An 18061-nucleotide genomic window follows, 5' to 3' on the forward strand; every position below is an offset into this window, starting at 1 on the left:
TTCTGTCTCCCCTTATTCATAACAATCATGTCAAATTATGAAAAATACTAAAGCAGATGTTGTCTTTGGTATTGAAATGAAACAAATAAGACAAAGATAATAATTGATGTAAATTCTCCTTCTGATTGTCTCATTTCAACCCACAGATTGAGGCTTTTCTCACCAACACACAGCTGACTGAGTGTGAGCTCTGCTTCATCCTCAGTCCTCTTTACAACTGGATCAGATGTTCAGAGTAAAGTGAGATACATGTTCTCTTCATCCAACATTTAATCTAGTATCTCCCTGAATAAACTCACATGCAGCTCATTATTTATGTTCCATACAGACAGAGTTTCACAAAGTCTTTGTTTAATGATTGACTATTTACAGTGAAAGCAGCTGTTCAGGGAACCTGACGCTGCCAGACAGTTTGTTCCACAGAACCATCTGAGAAATGGTCTTTGGAAACAGTTTGAAAAAGGTCAGACGCTTTCAAAAACTACCTGCCAGGTGATTGGATGAACTATGTGTCTATCAGCGTCTATCACAGGCTGCTGAAGCCAGTTGGGAGAAGAGCTAAAACATCTTCCATCAGGAAAAGCCTTCAGTGTTCTTTGATCTTCCTTTAATGAAGAAAAACTCTGTTTTAATCTAACTGATATTATTGCAGCACCTTCGCTCGCCTCTTTCTCTGTTTCATTGTTTCATACAACAACAATAAAGATTTGACCTGAGCGACATTATTGTTTTCAACAAACTGTTGTCATCACACACATCTAAAGCATCGCCATAGCAACCAGTAGCTCCTCACAGGACACTGATTGGTGCAAACCACTGGTGGTTCGGACCCAAACACATGAGCTGAAGCCTGACAACAAGGATTTCTGTTATGTGAGTCCAAGTGAAAGAGAACGGACTGACAAACTGGGTTATAGATCTGTGCTCAGGCAAACTGAGGAAACAAATGAACCAAACTAAATCTGAAACTTCAATCATGATTTAAATTCAGCAGATATACATTGTGTGTGAGCACAACACAGGAACTGACCTCAGAGTCTCCAGTCTGCAGTTTGGACTCTCCAGTCCAGCAAACAGCCGCTTCGCTCCTGAATCATACAGGTAATGGGTCTCACTCAGGTCCAGCTCTCTCAGATGGGAGGGGTTGGACTTCAGAGCTGAGGCTACGACTTCACAGTCAGTCTCCGAGAGTTCACGGCCAGAAAGTCTGTGATTATAGATAATAGAACATGTCAAATTGTAACACTTTCACCTCATCTTCCATTGATTTAATTTAATGAATCTTGTTGTATTTATAAGATAACTATCTATATTTTAATTTATTTACAAAGTGTTTTCCTCAAGTGGAGTTAAACAGGCTGTAGTTCACGTTTTGGAGCTAAAAATCTGACCACTGAACTGAAGCTCTGGAGCTCTGGTTCACTAGCAGAGTGAACCTGGAGGTCCCAGCAGCTGACTGTGTGATGAGCTGCTGTCTGAGGAAATCAGCTGATAAATACACAAGCAGAACACATGTATAGGTTCATAATATAATCCCAAAGTCACTATTATGTAAAGATTATAACAGACTATTCTATAATGAAATGCCACATCAACTGCTGTATTAGCCTTGACTTAATGATTTGTTTATTTGCATACAGAGCAGATGTGGAGATGTGACACGTGTGGAGACATATTCTAATGCCAGGTGAACATTAATCTGTTTGGAGCAGTCCACTTGTGATCAGATCACCCTCAGACACACGTTAATGCAGGTCTGAACAGGACAAAGACTGCAGCTGCAAATTCAATGAAAACAGCTTTTTAGAGTTGTGTTGATTCTTGGTTTTGCCAGTCCATTCAGATAAACTGGTTTGTTCCGTGACCAACCGGCTGAACCTAGATTTGTCATTTACACACATTCTGGCAAATTAAAAATGATCAAACATCAAACAACCTGTGCCAACATCATCACACCACTAAACACAACTTGTATTTTCAGTGTTTTCTAAACATGAACTAAACCTGGGCGGGCTGCTGGGGTTTATTGGCACCGTGAAGGTTTAACTAAAATAGGGACATGCTTTAAAAAACGCTCTCTATCAGTGAACTTTACTGAAGTAGTTCTGGAATAAGCCACTGTTAACAAACCGGTCCATTCAAATAGATTCCTGAATGTTTAAATCAAACAACATTTATAATGCTCGAAAACCTGTGAAAATAAATTCATTGTTGGGAACTAAATATAAAGTTGGACCTTCTACTTAAGAGAGAGAGAGATGTTTTGTTCTATAACATGGAGGATGGCATCCCTTCACATCCTCTCAAAACAAGCAATAATTATAGATTCTGTATAAACTGTGAAACATTTCTTCATACAAAATAGTTCAGAAACTGCTGAATAGAAATATGATGGAAACAATTGAATGAAAGCTCAAGTGACAATTTCCAGAAGAGGACAAGTATTCAGGTCTGTGTGTCTATTAAAACAATAATAACTAGACATGTTATAGAAACATGATGCAGACACTGTATACCATGTAAAACAGGCTGTGTGTTGTGATTAAATGATGAGTGTGAAAACATTTTTAGCACACACTCTTTAGTTTTCTGGGCTAGACTTGTATGAAGCCTCCATCACTCCAACAGAGACTGATAGGAGATGATGACATCGGCAGTTTAACATGTAGAATGTTTTCAATTATGCAGGTTTGATGGTAGTTTTAGAAAAGGTTTGTATTATCCAAGTTTTATATTGTACATGTGTGTAAAGTGTGTATCTTTACTCTCACACTGATGCTTCAGCTTTACATTGCTGTATAATGTTGATGATCACATCTGGACTTACACAGCTTTCCTGCAGTTCCTCACAGCTGGAATCAGTCTCTGTCTTCCCTCCTCTGATGTGTTGTACTTCTTCAGGTCCAACTCATCCAGAACCTCCTCTGACATCTGCAGCATGTAGGACAGAGCTGAGCACTGGATCATAGAGAGTTTCTTCTTTGAACTGTTCTCTGACTTCAGGAACTCTTGGATCTCCTGATGGACTGAGAGGTCGTTCATCTCCAACAGACAGTGGAAGATGTTGATGCTTCTGTCAGGAGAGACATTGATCCTCTTTTCCTTCAGGTTCTTGATGACTCTCTGGATGACTTCTGGACTGTTGTCTGTGTGACCCAGCAGGCCTCCTAACAGTCTCTGGTTGGACTCCAGAGAGAGGCCATGAAGGAAGCGAACAAACAGGTCCAGGTGGCCATTTTCACTACTCAAGGCTTTTGTCAGTGCTCCCCACAAGAAGTCATCCAGGGATGAACCAACAAATTTCTTTCCCAGAAAAGCCTTCAGTACCTCTGTGTTCCTGTTCCTGTTGGTGTAACAGTGGAACAGGTAGACTGCAGCCAGAAACTCCTGAATGCTCAGATGAACGAAGCAGTAGACTGTTTTCTGGAAGATCACACTCTCTCTTTTGAAGATCTCTGTACAAACTCCTGAGTACACCGAGGCCTCTGTGACATCCAGACCACAGCGCTCCAGGTCTTCTTGGTAGAACATGATGTTTCCTTCCTGCAGCTGTTCAAACGCCAGCCTCCCCAGCTTCAGAAGAACTTCTCTGTCAGCCTCCATCAGCTCCTGTGGACTCGTCTCATGTCCCTCAGCATACTTCTGCTTCTTCTTCTTGGTCTGAACCAGCAGGAAGTGTGAGTACAGGTCAGTCAGGGTCTTGGGCAGCTCTCCTCTCTGCTCCATAGTCAACATGTGGTCCAGAACTGTAGCAGTGATCCAGCAGAAGACTGGGATCAGACACATGATGTGGAGGCTCCTGGATGTCTGGATGTGTGAGATGATTGTGCTGGAGCGCTCTTCATCACTGACCCTCCTCCTGAAGTACTCCTCCTTCTGGGCGTCAGTGAAGCCTCGTACTTCTGTCACCCTGTCAACACATGCAGGAGGGATCTGATTGGCCGCTGCAGGTCGGGAAGTTATCCAGACGAGAGCCGAGGGAAGCAGATTCCCCTCGATGAGGTTTGTCAGCAGCACGTTGACCGATGACTTCTGTGTGACATCAGAGATAATTTTCTTCTTGTTGAAATCCAGAGAAAGTCTGCTTTCATCCAGGCCGTCAAAGATGAACAGAAGTTTACAGACGGCGAGCTTCTCTGCTGGGACCTTCTGTAATGTTGGATGGAAAACATGGAGCAGCTCCAGAAGACTGTACTGCTCATCTCTGATCAAGTTCAGCTCCCTGAACGAAAGCAGAATCACCACACTGACATCTTGGTTCTCCAAACCCTCTGCCCAGTCCAGACTGAACTTCTGCACCGAGAAGGTTTTTCCAACGCCAGCGACGCCGTTCGTCAGAACCACTCTGATGTGTCCCTGTTGGTCAGGTAAGGCTTTAAAGATGTCCTGGCACTTGATTGGAGCGTCGTGGACGGTCTTCTTCTTGGAAGCTGTCTCCAGCTGCCTCACCTCATGTTGGGTATTAACTTCTTCACTCTGTCCCTCTGTGATGTAGAGCTCAGTGTAGATCCTGTTGAGGAGGGTTCCACTTCCTGTTGCATCACTTCCTTCAGTCACATGTTCACATCTCCTCCTCAGACTGATCTTATATTCATCTAAAACCTCCTGCAGACCGCCAGGCACTAAAAAAAGGAACAAGATTGAAAAGCAATGAGTCAAAGTCATTATATTTATTACCAAAATGAAGAATCCATATAAGAACATATAAAGTAGAAAAGTTTATGAAGTAATCATCTGTTCTTGAGCTTAAAAATAACATCAAAGTGATTTTTACATTTATTGTTTTGTTTTTATATTTAAGAAAAGATGTTTTCTGGGGGAACATTAGAAATGCTCCTTTTCCTCTCAGCCTCTGACTGTGTGTTGGTTGTTTGATTGACAGCAGGAGGCTGGGCCTCAGCAGCTCAGCAGCTTTTGTCAGTAGAAAACTTTTATGTGAAGCAGCAGCAACACAAGATGTTTGTTTAAATCAGCAGTAAGTTAACAAGGCTCTGGAATGCTTTATTTCACATATTACTGAGTGGTTTAAATCAGTAAAATGTAAAATAAAGCTGATATCTTGAAGTATAAACTGGGACACAGGAGGAGAAATAAACTCCAAACCACAAAGATTCAGTGAGAAGCTCCTAAAGCACTGAGAGTTCAACACAGAGAACTTTCTCTCTGGTTGGAGCAGAGACACACGTGTTGATCCAGTCAGTTTAGTTACAGACATGGCTTTGGTTTAAGGGAGGAGATCATCTCAGGCCGGACCCTGTTACATGTAAAACCAGCAAGAGACAAGCATGCTGAAAGCTGCAGCTTCTAACCTGAAGCAGAGAATGTTTGTTAGCAGAGGTTGTTGCAGTGAGAGGAGCCTGTTAAACATGTGACATGAAGACATCAGCAGACAGAGGGACAGTCTCACTTTGTTCAGTGCTGCTCTGACTGGCTGTCTGCAGTCCCAGTCTGCTTCTGGATCTCTGTCCACACTGGGGACAGGAGGAGTCTCCTGGTGAAGCAGACTGGTCCCAGTATGAGCTGATGCACGCTCTGCAGAACCAGTGTCCACAGCTGGTAGAGACGGGATCCTTCAGGACGTCCTGACAGGAAGCACAGCAGGACGGCTGCTCCTCCTCATCACTCCTCTTCCTCTTTCTGTCAACACATTTCTTTATCACTAAAGTGAAAACACTTTCTCCCATACTGCTGCAATTTAATACAAAACAGTGTGAGTGTTACATTAACAGTTAAAGTCAATTAACGGTTATCATATCTATCTATCTATCTATCTATCTATCTATCTATCTATCTATCTATCTATCTATCCATCCATCCATCCATCCATCCATCCATCCATCCATCCATCCATCCATCCATCCATCCATCTATCTATCTATCTATCTATCTATCTATCTATCTATCTATCCATCCATCCATCCATCCATCCATCCATCCATCCATCCATCCATCTATCATACTGACACTCCTTTCAAAATAAACTTTACCGGACATACTAAATAAAAAGCCATTTACAAAACACAATAAATAAATCAGTATTTTGCGGTTTTAAAACCCAGAGTAAGATCCATGTTGTTTAGAACAGTTACTGCAGTAATAAGTCTGCATCATGAACACAAATCGTTCAGCAAAGAATTTCATCTTCATCCTCAATGCATCACCCTCCATCAGGTCAGCGAGCAGTAAAACTCTCTTACTTTGTGTCTGAGGGTCCAGGTTCATTGCTGAAGTTCAAAGATCGATACATGGACGAGTCACTCTTCATAGACTGACAGCCGGACACGACAGACTCTGCTCTTTGTCTGTACTGAAATCTCCAAACACAAAAACAGTTTCACTCCCATGAATCATTGATGAATTATCTTATTTGACGGAAGCTTTAAATACAAAAACTACTGTTACTATTTCCTCAGACATGAAGTTGCAACACAAATTTCTGAAAATTGTTTAACATCCAAATTTATATTGCAAGAAAACTGGAGCAATACACAATGCCTTCATGCAATGTTAAAAAACATGAAACAAACACACACAAAGTGCAACAAGGGTGCAACTAAGCTAAAGGCAGACTTAACTTTAGAGTGAGCTTACAAGGTTTATATCTTTACACAGGTACACATGCTTTTTAAACAAGTTAACTCTTGATGCTCATCAAGCTTCAATAATAAATATTTCACTTTATGATGACTTTTGTTTTCTTTAGGTGAACAAAAAGCCCAAATTATTTTGGATTACAGATAAACACTTTTAAACAAGTTGACTCTTGGTGCTTATCAAGCTTCAATAATACACATTTAACAGTATGTAAATAAAAATCCAAATTTATCTTGAATTACTGATTTATGTTTTATCTTGTAAGTGTAGCAGAGATGACCCTATCAGGGGAAACAGAACTTACTAAACAGCATTCTGTTATCAACCAACAGGCTATTAAGAGACACAGCATAATGGGATATATATGCCCTTCAAAGTAAAATTGCAGAAACAGAAATGGTAACACTTCATATTAAGGTACACATATTCAACATTAATTAGTGCCTTATGAGCATGCAAATTAGTAACATATTGGCTCTTAATTAGTCATTATTAAGTACTTATTAATGCCTTATTCTGCATGGCCTTATTATACAACCAGCAATCCCATTAACTAAGAGTTTTCCCTCAGTAACCTCATAATTATTGCTTATTAGTAGTAAGTAAGGGAGTTGTTGAGTTACGATCTTAATGTGCTTTACTTTGTTTGGACTTTATAAGGTGGTAGCATCACAAGAATAGTTATTCTCCCTTAATAACACTCAATGAATATGGTCTGTTCTTACATAACAAAACACAAAACCACAAGTGTTAATAGAGTCCAAATAACTCCAAATTAAGTCTTTGTTACTTAGAATATGTTCCCCATTCAAAAGTGACATCTTGATCATTACTAATTCACTAGTAGTTGAACACTTATTAGCCAACACATGTTCCCTTATCTAAAGTTGCCTCCTTTTCACACTTAACTACTGCAATGAACAAGTGATGAGTTACACCTTTGAACAAAACTGATCTATCTTTGGTCCCCCTCCCCAGAATAACAAAGACAGCACAAGTACAAATATCTCATTTAATGAACCACTGGCAAATATTAGTGTCTATAAACATGTCATACAATATGGTATCAAACGTATTAGCAGGTCATACGGTATGATAATACAGGTACTCTATTGTTGAAAATATGTGTGATCCATAAAACAAAATCTGCCTGCTTACAAAAAACATCCCAGTATAAAATACTGCACAATATATAATATTTAAAAAATCAGTTCACTACACAGCTAATACGTTTGATACCAGTGTTTGTGGGGTCTGTAAATACCTTCAGAACAGCTGGAAGTGTGACTAGAGGACCTTCTGGGTTCTCAAAGATCAGAAAATTGTCTGTTTAGCTCAGTGACTTGAAGTTAAAGGTAGACCTGCCCCTGTACTTACTGCAACATGTTTGTTAACATGCAGTTTTCTCTCCCTGCTGAGAAATATGATGAATTATTATGTATTGTGTAGCTAACATCAGTTGTTGAATACTAGACTGAAAACATAACTGATAGTCTTATCTTTACTACAATGATGAGTTCAGATTTTACTTTCCAGTGCTGTATCAGATATCTGTTTATCTCAGACTGTGGACAGAAAACCACAAAGAACACGTTTGTTCTGTTAATTTTTATGCTCCTGTTAACATTGTTGGCCGACATTCAAGTTTTTTTTGTTTTAATTGATCCCAAATGCACATGAGGCATGCATTTCCCATAATCAGATTATTTAATTAATGATGAGTTAGTAGCAGTTCTTACTTTGTGTCTGAGGGTCCAGGTTCATTACTGAAGGTCAGAGGGTCAATCATGGACCGGTCACTCTTCATAGACAGACAGCCTGAAAATAGAGACTCTGCTCCGTCCTCCTCTTCCTCCACACAATTATTCATCTTCTTATCTGAAGATTAAAAGAGATTCACACCAGGACTTAGAGAATAAGAACACACACACACACACACACACACACACACACACACACACACACAGAGTACAATAAAACCACTCAGCACTCCACTTTCATTACCTCTGTGCTTGTTTTCTTTGTTTACAGCAGGTCTACTGTGTTTTTTTCAGCCATCATGACTTTGTGTGCTGGATTAAAACTCACCTCGCCTCAGCTTCAAGTTGTCCTCCTCCCTGTTCTGTTGTGTCGACTCAAAATGGAGTCTGAACTGACTGATACTTTCACTTACAGGTAGTCAGTGTTGCTCCTCCCCTCTCCAATAACAGGTGTTACAGGTGTTGCAGGTGTGTGTGTGTGTGTGTGTGTGTGTGTGTGTGTGTGTGAGTGCTTATCAGGCGACACTCCTGGTCTGAGCAGGGAGACAAACCAGAAAGTGCCTTAAACTGCATTCCACCGAAAATTCCAGCAGGGGGCGTTAAATTTGGCTGCAAAAAAATCTGTCCATTCATTTCAATGCAAAATTTGAAATTTCTCACTTGATTTACTACCTCAGAAAAACACAATGTGCGAGTATAGAATGTTTTAAATGCCATATTAATTTCACCAGGTTCAGTTAAAGTGTGATGGTGTGATTTAATGGTCATAATGTTAATATTTTTCATTATGTGTCAGTCTTAAAGCTAACAGGTCACTTGGTCTAGACCCATTGAAATAATACGTTCTCCTAGTTCTAGCAAACATAATTCATACCACTACTTTCATGATATGTGCAATATTACTTTTCAAGATCAGGCACAGTATTACTTTTCTTTTCTAAGCAGTAGAATATTCTACTTTCTATTCTGTGAGCATGGAAATCTAGTAAATCTATGAGTTTTACTGGAGTCACGGCGCTCCCGTCATCTCCATGGTTCAGTTTAAGGTAGTAATCTGCTCTGTTTCTTATCAGTCTTTTCCTAGTCTTGGTTTGGATCATATCAAACGTGTTTGATATTATCTCAAGTCTCAGTGACGTAACACAATCACCAACCAATAGATGAGCGGGGGAAAGGTCCCCGGTTCAGACCGGCCAGTAAAACCAGTAAAACCACTTCCACAGGAAAAAGGAACATCACAATAATGCCTCAATAAAAATATAGTGATGTCATATATTTAGATGTTTCTTAGTAAAGACAACAGTAAGGAGACCCAGTTAAAATGTATCAATAAATGTAGGCCTATACATAAATAAGTAATAAATAATTGATTATTAATGTATGATTAACTAAATGAAAGTTGATAGAGCTGATGAATATACTTTTTCAATTAAACACATTATAATGAAATAGGACAAAAATGTATATCATATATTCATTTCTAAATGTTCCTTTCCTTTATTCTTCCTTATATCTATTTTTACTGTAAAATAGTAAACTTTTCATGTGATAAAAACAGAAACCCCCTTTTCAGCTTTGTGAGAGGCATTTTGGCTCTTTTACAGGTTTTCCTGCTGATGGTGAAAACTGAGATCATTGTTTAACAATCTCTTTATTTGATTGACATCTCACTGCATAATGAACTGTGCAGCACACCAAAATGCAATGTTACAATCATGTGAATAAAACTTTCACACAAATCAGAGAAGATAAACTACTGCCTTAAGACTCACATTTTCCATTTCCTCTGACTCCTTGAGAAGGGCTCCAACCTTTGGTCTTTGTTCCATATTGTTCTTCATTATGACTCTGACTTCATCTACTTCATCCCTCAAGGCCTGCATGACATCCTGTGGCTCTGGTTCTGACTCTTCTCTCTGCTCCTGATGCTGGATGAGGAATCAGCATCACTCACTGCTTCTCAATACAATGATTTTGTGCATCTCTTCTAGACTTTCTAAATGTTATTGGACTGAATGAATCAAATGTGTGTGAGATATTGTGAGGGCAGTTTAAGTTGAAGCACTAAGAGAAGTTGATCTGTCACTTGAAGTTAAAGCACTAAAGTGGGTTGAAGTATCTGCTAAAATGTTTTTTTTTTACAAGTGACCCTGGCAGGCAGATGAATTTCAGTTTGTAGTGTAACTAACCGTTGAAAAGTGAGAGCTGAAAGCAGCTGAAATGTCAAGTGAAGATTAAACAATAAAAGCAGTGCACTTTTCTGGTCTTTGTGACCACTTAAAGTGCTTTACAGTACAGACGGCGCTCATCTGCCCATTCATTCACACACTGGTGGCCGAGGCTACCCTACATGGTGCCACTCTGGGCTGAAATGTGTCTCATTAATACCTGTAAAGGCACAGAGGCTGATCTACAGATAGTCCTTGATTTGCACACGTGTTTTGTTATCCACAAATACTAATTTCTAATTTGTAACTTGTATTTTGGTTTTTAGAAACAAGTATTTATTTGTAAATTCATTGTGTAAATATACATACATGCATTTATAAATACCCAATTTTCCATTTCCTTATGTCCCATGGCTTTAGTTAAGTTAAGTTAAGTCCACCTTAAACAGAGTCCAAACAATCGCTCCATCAATGCATATAACAACACTGCCACCTACTGTTGAGGAGGGCGGCCATTTGTGAATCACTAGCTGTTTCTTTGTGATTCTGTGGATCTCGACAAGAACGTCTCAAAAATACGTAATTGAGGAAAGAGATGCGTGTGTGTGATTAGTGATCCACAGATGCTGAATCACACTTCACAAGCTGAATTTTCAGTTTTACAAATGCCCTTTTTTCACAAATACACATTTATTTGTAAAAACCAACACACAAGTTAAAAATCCTCTGGCGGACCATTTGTGAACCACCAGCTGTTTCTTTGTGAATCTGTCTGGATCTTGTCAAGAACGTCTCTAAAATGCGTCTTTGAGGAAAGAGATGATGTGTGTGATGGATGATTCACAAATGCAGAGTCACACTTCACAAACAGAATTTTGTCTTTTTTGTTTTTACAAATAAAAAATTGGGTATTTGCAAATACACAATATATTTACAAATACACACTTATTTGTAAAAACCAAAATACAAGTTACAAATTAGAAATTGTTTGCGGATAGCAAAACATCTATTTGTAGATCACACTCTGTGCCTTTACAGGTATTTAATGAGACAAATTTAAGCCCATATGCCACCTGCCAGAATCAGGAGCAATGTAAGGTTCAGTATCTTGCCCAAGGATACTTTAACATGTAGGCTGCCATGGTCAGGGATCGAACCACCGACCCTCTGATCAGTGATCAAATAGACGATGTGTCAGTGACAACAGTTGAAGAGTCGGCTGAAGTGTTTGAATTGTCATTTTAAGAGTAATAATTAGTTGTTAGTTGATATTTAGAGGCTGAAAGAAGGTGGATTATATGATGCAGTTTACATGTTGACATATCTGTAGTGATGAAAAAATTATTGAAGCATTTATATGTTAATAAGTTTAAGTCTGAATAGAGGACTTTCATTTGTAATACAATAGCTTTTATGTTGTTTTTCATAGCATTGCTACTTCTACAACCTCAGTAATATTTTCTCATTAAAGTGTAGTCAAAGTGAATGTCCTGCACAAGTTTCAAGCTGTATCCAGCCTTCATTTATCCCACAAGATCATTGAGTTGTCTTCTTTCAGTCAAGCCTTACCTTTGATCATTTCTATGAACTTTAATTTTCTAATGCATGTGTCCACAGTCTGAACACCTTTATCCTGGTTATATGAAAGTGACCAAAACTTGGAAATAATCGTTGTGAGGGACTAACACAATTTTACATGGAGGGAAAATCCTCCCTAAATGTAAACTTTAAAACATATTCTAGACTTGACAGATGGCAGTTATTGACGGGTAAATTTAGTCCCTTGTCAAATCATGTCAGTTCATTGTAAAATTATTGTTCCTCTGATTTTGGGAACCCTGCTACAGTGTGTCTGCATTTAACTCACTTGGTGAGTGGACTCATGATGCCACTTATGTTGCGTCACTACTTGGATGTTTAAAATCCAGACGTCCGTTGATTAAAATCCTTTTCCAGTCCAAGTTAAATGTTAAAACAGTCATTGCATTGAAGCCTTAAAGCATCAGAATCAAATGTTAAAACGATCTTTGCAATAAAACGTTAAAATTTCAAAATCAAATGTTAAAACGATCTTTGCATTTAAAACGTTAAAACATTAAACCAGGCTCTGGAAAGTCTGTACTGATGTGGTTTCTCTATCAGTGGTATGGTTTCCTCCAGGTTTGCTCGGTTTGCTTAAAATCCACAAGTCGGATGTCTAAAAGCCTTTAATGCACGGTCATCTCATCTCACAGACAGCAGGACCCGGTGCATAAGGCAAATAGAATCATCTGGCCAGCAGTTAAGTGGCAGTTAAAATTGATGTTTTACAGGATTTTCCCACGCTGTCAAGATGTTTGTCAGTAGCTGTGGCTCGATGTCGACCGGCGGACGTGACGTCAGTATGTTTCTGGCCTGGGAACACCTGATACTTCTAATACTTCTCTTCTTTTAGTTCAGTAACATGTTGAATTCAGGACTTCACAGCAGTGGAAACTTCTTCTGCTCTGAATGTTTGGCTGCACAGTGGGGAAGAATTATAAAGCAGCTGAAAAGCAGAACACTCAGTATAAAAACCTCTACAGTGTACTTGCAGTGCAGTGAATATATTGAATCATGTTCCACCACTGTTCTCATGTGTTTTAAAGCAGCTAGAATTGTTGACAGTGATTGCAGCAGTTCTTTACGCAGCAGTTAAAGTCCAGAGAGAATCAAAACATGTTGCTGAAGCTTCTGAATGGTCTGCGTCACTCAGCTGAAAGTAAAGGATAAGGAGACACTTTAACCTGCAGGACGAGACAAACAGTCCGTATGTGCAGCAGTGATACAGGTGAGAGGTGACGGGGCGGACGCTCTGATCAATAACCAACAACAGGTGCAACACAATCACTCTGCTGCTGTGTTCTTCCTGAGAGGAAAAGGTGCAGTTAACGGTTGGATTGTGGAGCTTTTATGGCTGTTGTTTGGACAGACTGCTGACAAACACCATGTTTTTATCATTAATGCTTCACTTTGTCTTTGAATCACAACATTTCACAACCAAAAAAACATGTTTTCTGAAGCTGACAGAGATTCTTAAGTTTCACAAAAGTAAATCAGAGAAACTAGTTAAAATGTTGGAAGAATCATTCAGATATTCATCATCAGTCATCAAGTGACGAATCACTAAACTGATCATTGATTATCAAGTTTTTTGATCTCTTATTTAAAAAATCATGATAATGTCAAGCATGACTTTATTAATGTAGCCCACAAAATCATTATTGCAAAGTTTTCCTGATGTGTTTTACTCTTTTAATAAACTTGACTTGTTTATTGTTTTTCTACAACGTTTGATCTCTACTTTTGTCTTTGGGCCAATTATTACCAAATCACTTGTAACTAAACTTCCTCTGTATATGTTTAATGTCACTCTGCACAGTTTGAATTAATTCATTTAAAAAACGCTATTTGTGATTTTTTTTTATTGTCATTGAATTAATAAAATGACAACCTTAGAACAAGGAAAGAGGGAGCATGATGTACTTTCAACAATAGAAAAACAGAGACAATGATGGGAAACAATATCCAGCCATAGTAAAATAAAAAAAAATAATAAAAACAATAAAAAACACATTTAAAAACACAAATTAATACACTAACATGGTGGATCCTGAGTTGATACTTTGACCATACTCGTATGTGCTAAACATGTCTCACTTTTCCTTGTATTCCTGTTTTCTTTTGCTTAAAGAAGCTCCTTATAATACTCCAACTATACAAAATATATATTTCTTTGCTGTAATTTCACTCTTTCATTAGCAGTGTGATGAGACGGTCAGCATTTCACAGCACACTTTACTGTTCAGGCTTCAACTGTGTCAACAAGAGGCTGTGTTGAAGTTACAGCAGTTTAAAAAAGAAACTCTCTAGTTTTCCTTCAGCTCTCTGCTGCTCTCTGCTGGCTGAACCCAACCTGAAATTCACTTAAAACTCCACTTCAGTTCTTTACTTCCATCTGTGGAAATACACCTGGTTTAACAAATCAGATATCATATAAATATGAATAATTACAATGATAATAACATAACGATATATGATGCATGAAACACCGAGGTAAATGCAAATAATAGATTTGTATTAATTAATTCTGTATTATTTATCAATTTATGATCATTTATAATGTATTCATGTTTTGAACACTAATGAAGAAAGGGTGTATCATAATTATTAGTTTATTTTTACTTTGATCCTTTTATCATACAAAGCTACAATAATATAGAATAAAGAAATCAATATTACTTATTTACTAAAATTCACTGACTTTGAGAAATCATTATTACAAAGAAAACGCACGTGAGCGACCCAGTAAAATGGTTACAATATGTAATATATTTTTTAATAAAAAATAAAAAATATTTAAATAGTCTAATAATAGTATAATAATTTTTTAATTGTTTGAAGTTGAGAATTTTTGTCTGGGATAGCATAGGGTTTAGAAGTTAAAAAACATAAAAAATCAGAACCACAATATTTTCACAAGTTTTTGTTCATATATAAATAAAAAACAAAATTTCTATTTCTTATTTCCAATAAGCAGAGAGACACCAGACAAATGTATAAACAGCCTCCTGGTATCAAACTCTGCAGAGTAAAGCTTAAACATCCAACTGTAGCAACTCAAACAAAAACGGTTTCTGAGTAGCACCATTAAAAATTTAGAATAAAAATACAAGCAACATCCTTCAAACTACAGCAAACATAAACTCAGCAGTGTTCAGTAACATGACAAGAACATTAAACATGATCTGTTTGTTTTCAGTTGAGAAACTTAACTGAAGTTTGTTACAAGCAAATATCTTGTATCTGTTATATATGAGAAACGACTGATAGTGGTAGTAATAAGATAAGATCAACTTCTTTTCTAAAGAAATCTGTTGAAATTAACTGCAATACCCTGTCACTCCACAGGGTGGCGCTGCATCGGAAAACAAATCAGAAATATCTATTTCCATGTGTTGATGTCCAGTCATGTTGTCATAAACAGAACTAATCTGCAGAGGCTCAGATTATATGAATGAATAGAACAACAGACGGAGGTGGAGGAGTCTCAGTGTGTCTGCAGAGACGCTGTAGGAGGACAGAGCAGCAGCAGAGGAGTCCAGAGACTCTGATGGTACTCAGATCCAGAGGGACTCACAGGGAGGACGGGGGACTGGACTTTGTGTCTCATCACATCCACCTTTATGATCACTCACTCTGACAGAGATCAATCCTACCACCTGATGAGAGAAGACAGACAACAGTAGTGATAAATCAGTGTTAACAGAGACTCTCTTCATTAGAATCAAGTCTGTTTCACTACACAGTGGAAATAAACAGAGAGCCCTGAACGCATCATCACCACAGAAACAGAGATATTCACTGCCCACTTTAATGAATGATTTACTGCTGTTTGGGTTAAAAGCTGTTAAAAACCAGAGTCTCAATCACATCTGATGTCATCGACTCTTAAATATTACAAATGTGTCAATATGGAGTCTGTCTGACAGATATATAAATGATGTTAAAGCCTGAGCAGTGAAACATCAGCTGTAAACTCTGGACTTCAGCAGGTTCTGCTCTGGAGAGAGACCACATGGTTACTAAATATAATGATGGTTCTATGAAACAAGAGGCTTCAGTCAGACTGATCTCAGAGCTGTGACAAAGATGAACTCAATAACTGTTTAATGCTGAAATGAGAGAACAAACACTTTGAGATCAGGTTTGATAATGAGGACAACTGTCTGTACATGTTGTGATGCAGTCAGCTGTAATCCACATTTATTTCCTGGAGACCTGAACACAACTCAAACACATGATCTCAACAAGCTTCTGGCTGATCTGATTGGCTGACTGTTCTCTCTCTGTGTTTCTGCCACCATTCTCCTCTCACAGCTTCACTGAGAAGGTTTACAGGAGATACTGGATCTTTCTCTGATACTAACTGTGTTCAGTCCAATACTGCTGAAACCCTCTACTGACCTCAGAGTCTCCAGTCTGCAGTGTGGACTCTCCTTCAGATCACACAGCAGCTTCATGTCTGAATCCTCCAGGTAGTTCTCTCTCAGGTCCAGCTCTCTCAGATCGGAGGGGTTGGACTTCAGAGTTGAGGCCAGAGAAGCACAGCTGATCTCTGACAAATTGCAGTTCCTCAGTCTGAATAAAGAATATATGATGCAGATAAAAATAAATCTATAACCCATCAGATGCGATCAGATTTTTAATATGTAGCTTGAAATGAATTAATCTAAGAACTTTTCTCTAAAATGAGTAGAGTGACTGTAATTGTGTTATTGAGGATCATCATGATGTCAGCCTTCTACAGACATCATCCAAATGTCACCACAGATTAATAACATGCTGCTGCTCTCAGTCAGGTCTGTCACTAGAGGATCAATACTAGAATGGTAATGATACTTTACTTCAGAAAACATTAAAATGACCTCATCAATTACTTCATTAAGATGATATTCTGTATACAGATGTGACTATTTACTTAAAATGATGAACATGATTTTACTTTAACTAACAGCGGACATTTTCTACAGTTTATTTAAGAAACACAATATATTTACATAAACAAAAGGGATCTTACAACTCTGAATGTTATGAAATGTTGTTTGTACATACATTAGGTTCCATTGTTAATTAAACTTATTAGATCTAGAAAAGTTACAGTTAGTGAACTGACCTCAGAGTCTCCAGTCTGCAGTTTGGACTCTGCAGAAAATCACACAGCAGAGTGATGTCTGAATCCTTCAGCTCATTGTCTCTCATCTCCAGCTCTCTCAGATGGGAGGGGTTGGACTTCAGAGCTGAGATCAGAGAAGCATAGCTGATCTCTGACAAATAGCAGTTCCTCAATCTGAATAAAGAATAAATGATGTGACTTTAGAATACAAACTTCCTGCTTGAAATCATTCAGTGTTTAATAATGTGTTCAGAGCTGAAGAAGGTTTAAAATGAACAACCTGAACTCTTCATGATGGAGGTTAAAACAAGTTGTGTTAGAACACTGACATCAAATCAGACATGTTGGATTAAAATGTGCTGTTGTTACTTTCTTTCTTTTCTGTCTCCCCTTATTCATAACAATCATGTCAAATTATGAGAAAATACTAGAGCAGATGTTGTCTTTGGTATTGAATTGAAACAAATGAGACAAAGATAATAATTGAGGTTAATTTTCTTTCTGATTGTCTCATTTCAACCCACAGATTGAGGCTTTTCTCACCAACACACAGCTGACTGAGTGTGAGCTCTGCTTCATCCTCAGTCCTCTTTAGAACTGGATCAGATGTTCAGAGTAAAGTGAGATACATGTTCTCTTCATCCAACATTTAATTTAGTATCTCCCTGAACAAACTCACCTGCAGCTCATTATTGATGTTCCTGACAGACAGAGTTTCACAAAGTCTTTGTTTAATTATTGACTATTTACAGTGAAAGCAGCTGTTCAGGGAACCTGACGCTGCCAGACAGTTTGTTCCACAGAACCATCTGAGAAATGGTCTTTGGAAACAGTTTGAAAAAGGT

General features: G+C 38.2%; 1 protein-coding gene across 1 annotated transcript; it reads right to left on the minus strand.

Annotated features, from left to right (window-relative positions):
* Positions 1-2823: 2823 nt before the first annotated feature.
* On the minus strand, positions 2824-17559 carry LOC131974947 (NLR family CARD domain-containing protein 3-like). Its single transcript, XM_059337458.1, has 7 exons — positions 17546-17559; positions 17260-17390; positions 8334-8472; positions 6198-6314; positions 5374-5637; positions 5214-5254; positions 2824-4622 (listed from the first exon to the last, which is right to left on the minus strand). Exons 1-7 carry the CDS (start codon positions 17557-17559, stop codon positions 2824-2826), a joined length of 2505 nt encoding a protein of 834 aa, XP_059193441.1.
* Between the last annotated feature and the right edge of the window lie 502 nt (positions 17560-18061).

The sequence above is a fragment of the Centropristis striata genome, chromosome 7 (genome assembly GCF_030273125.1).
Source record: "Centropristis striata isolate RG_2023a ecotype Rhode Island chromosome 7, C.striata_1.0, whole genome shotgun sequence".
In the NCBI taxonomy this organism is placed as follows: Eukaryota; Metazoa; Chordata; class Actinopteri; order Perciformes; family Serranidae; genus Centropristis; species Centropristis striata.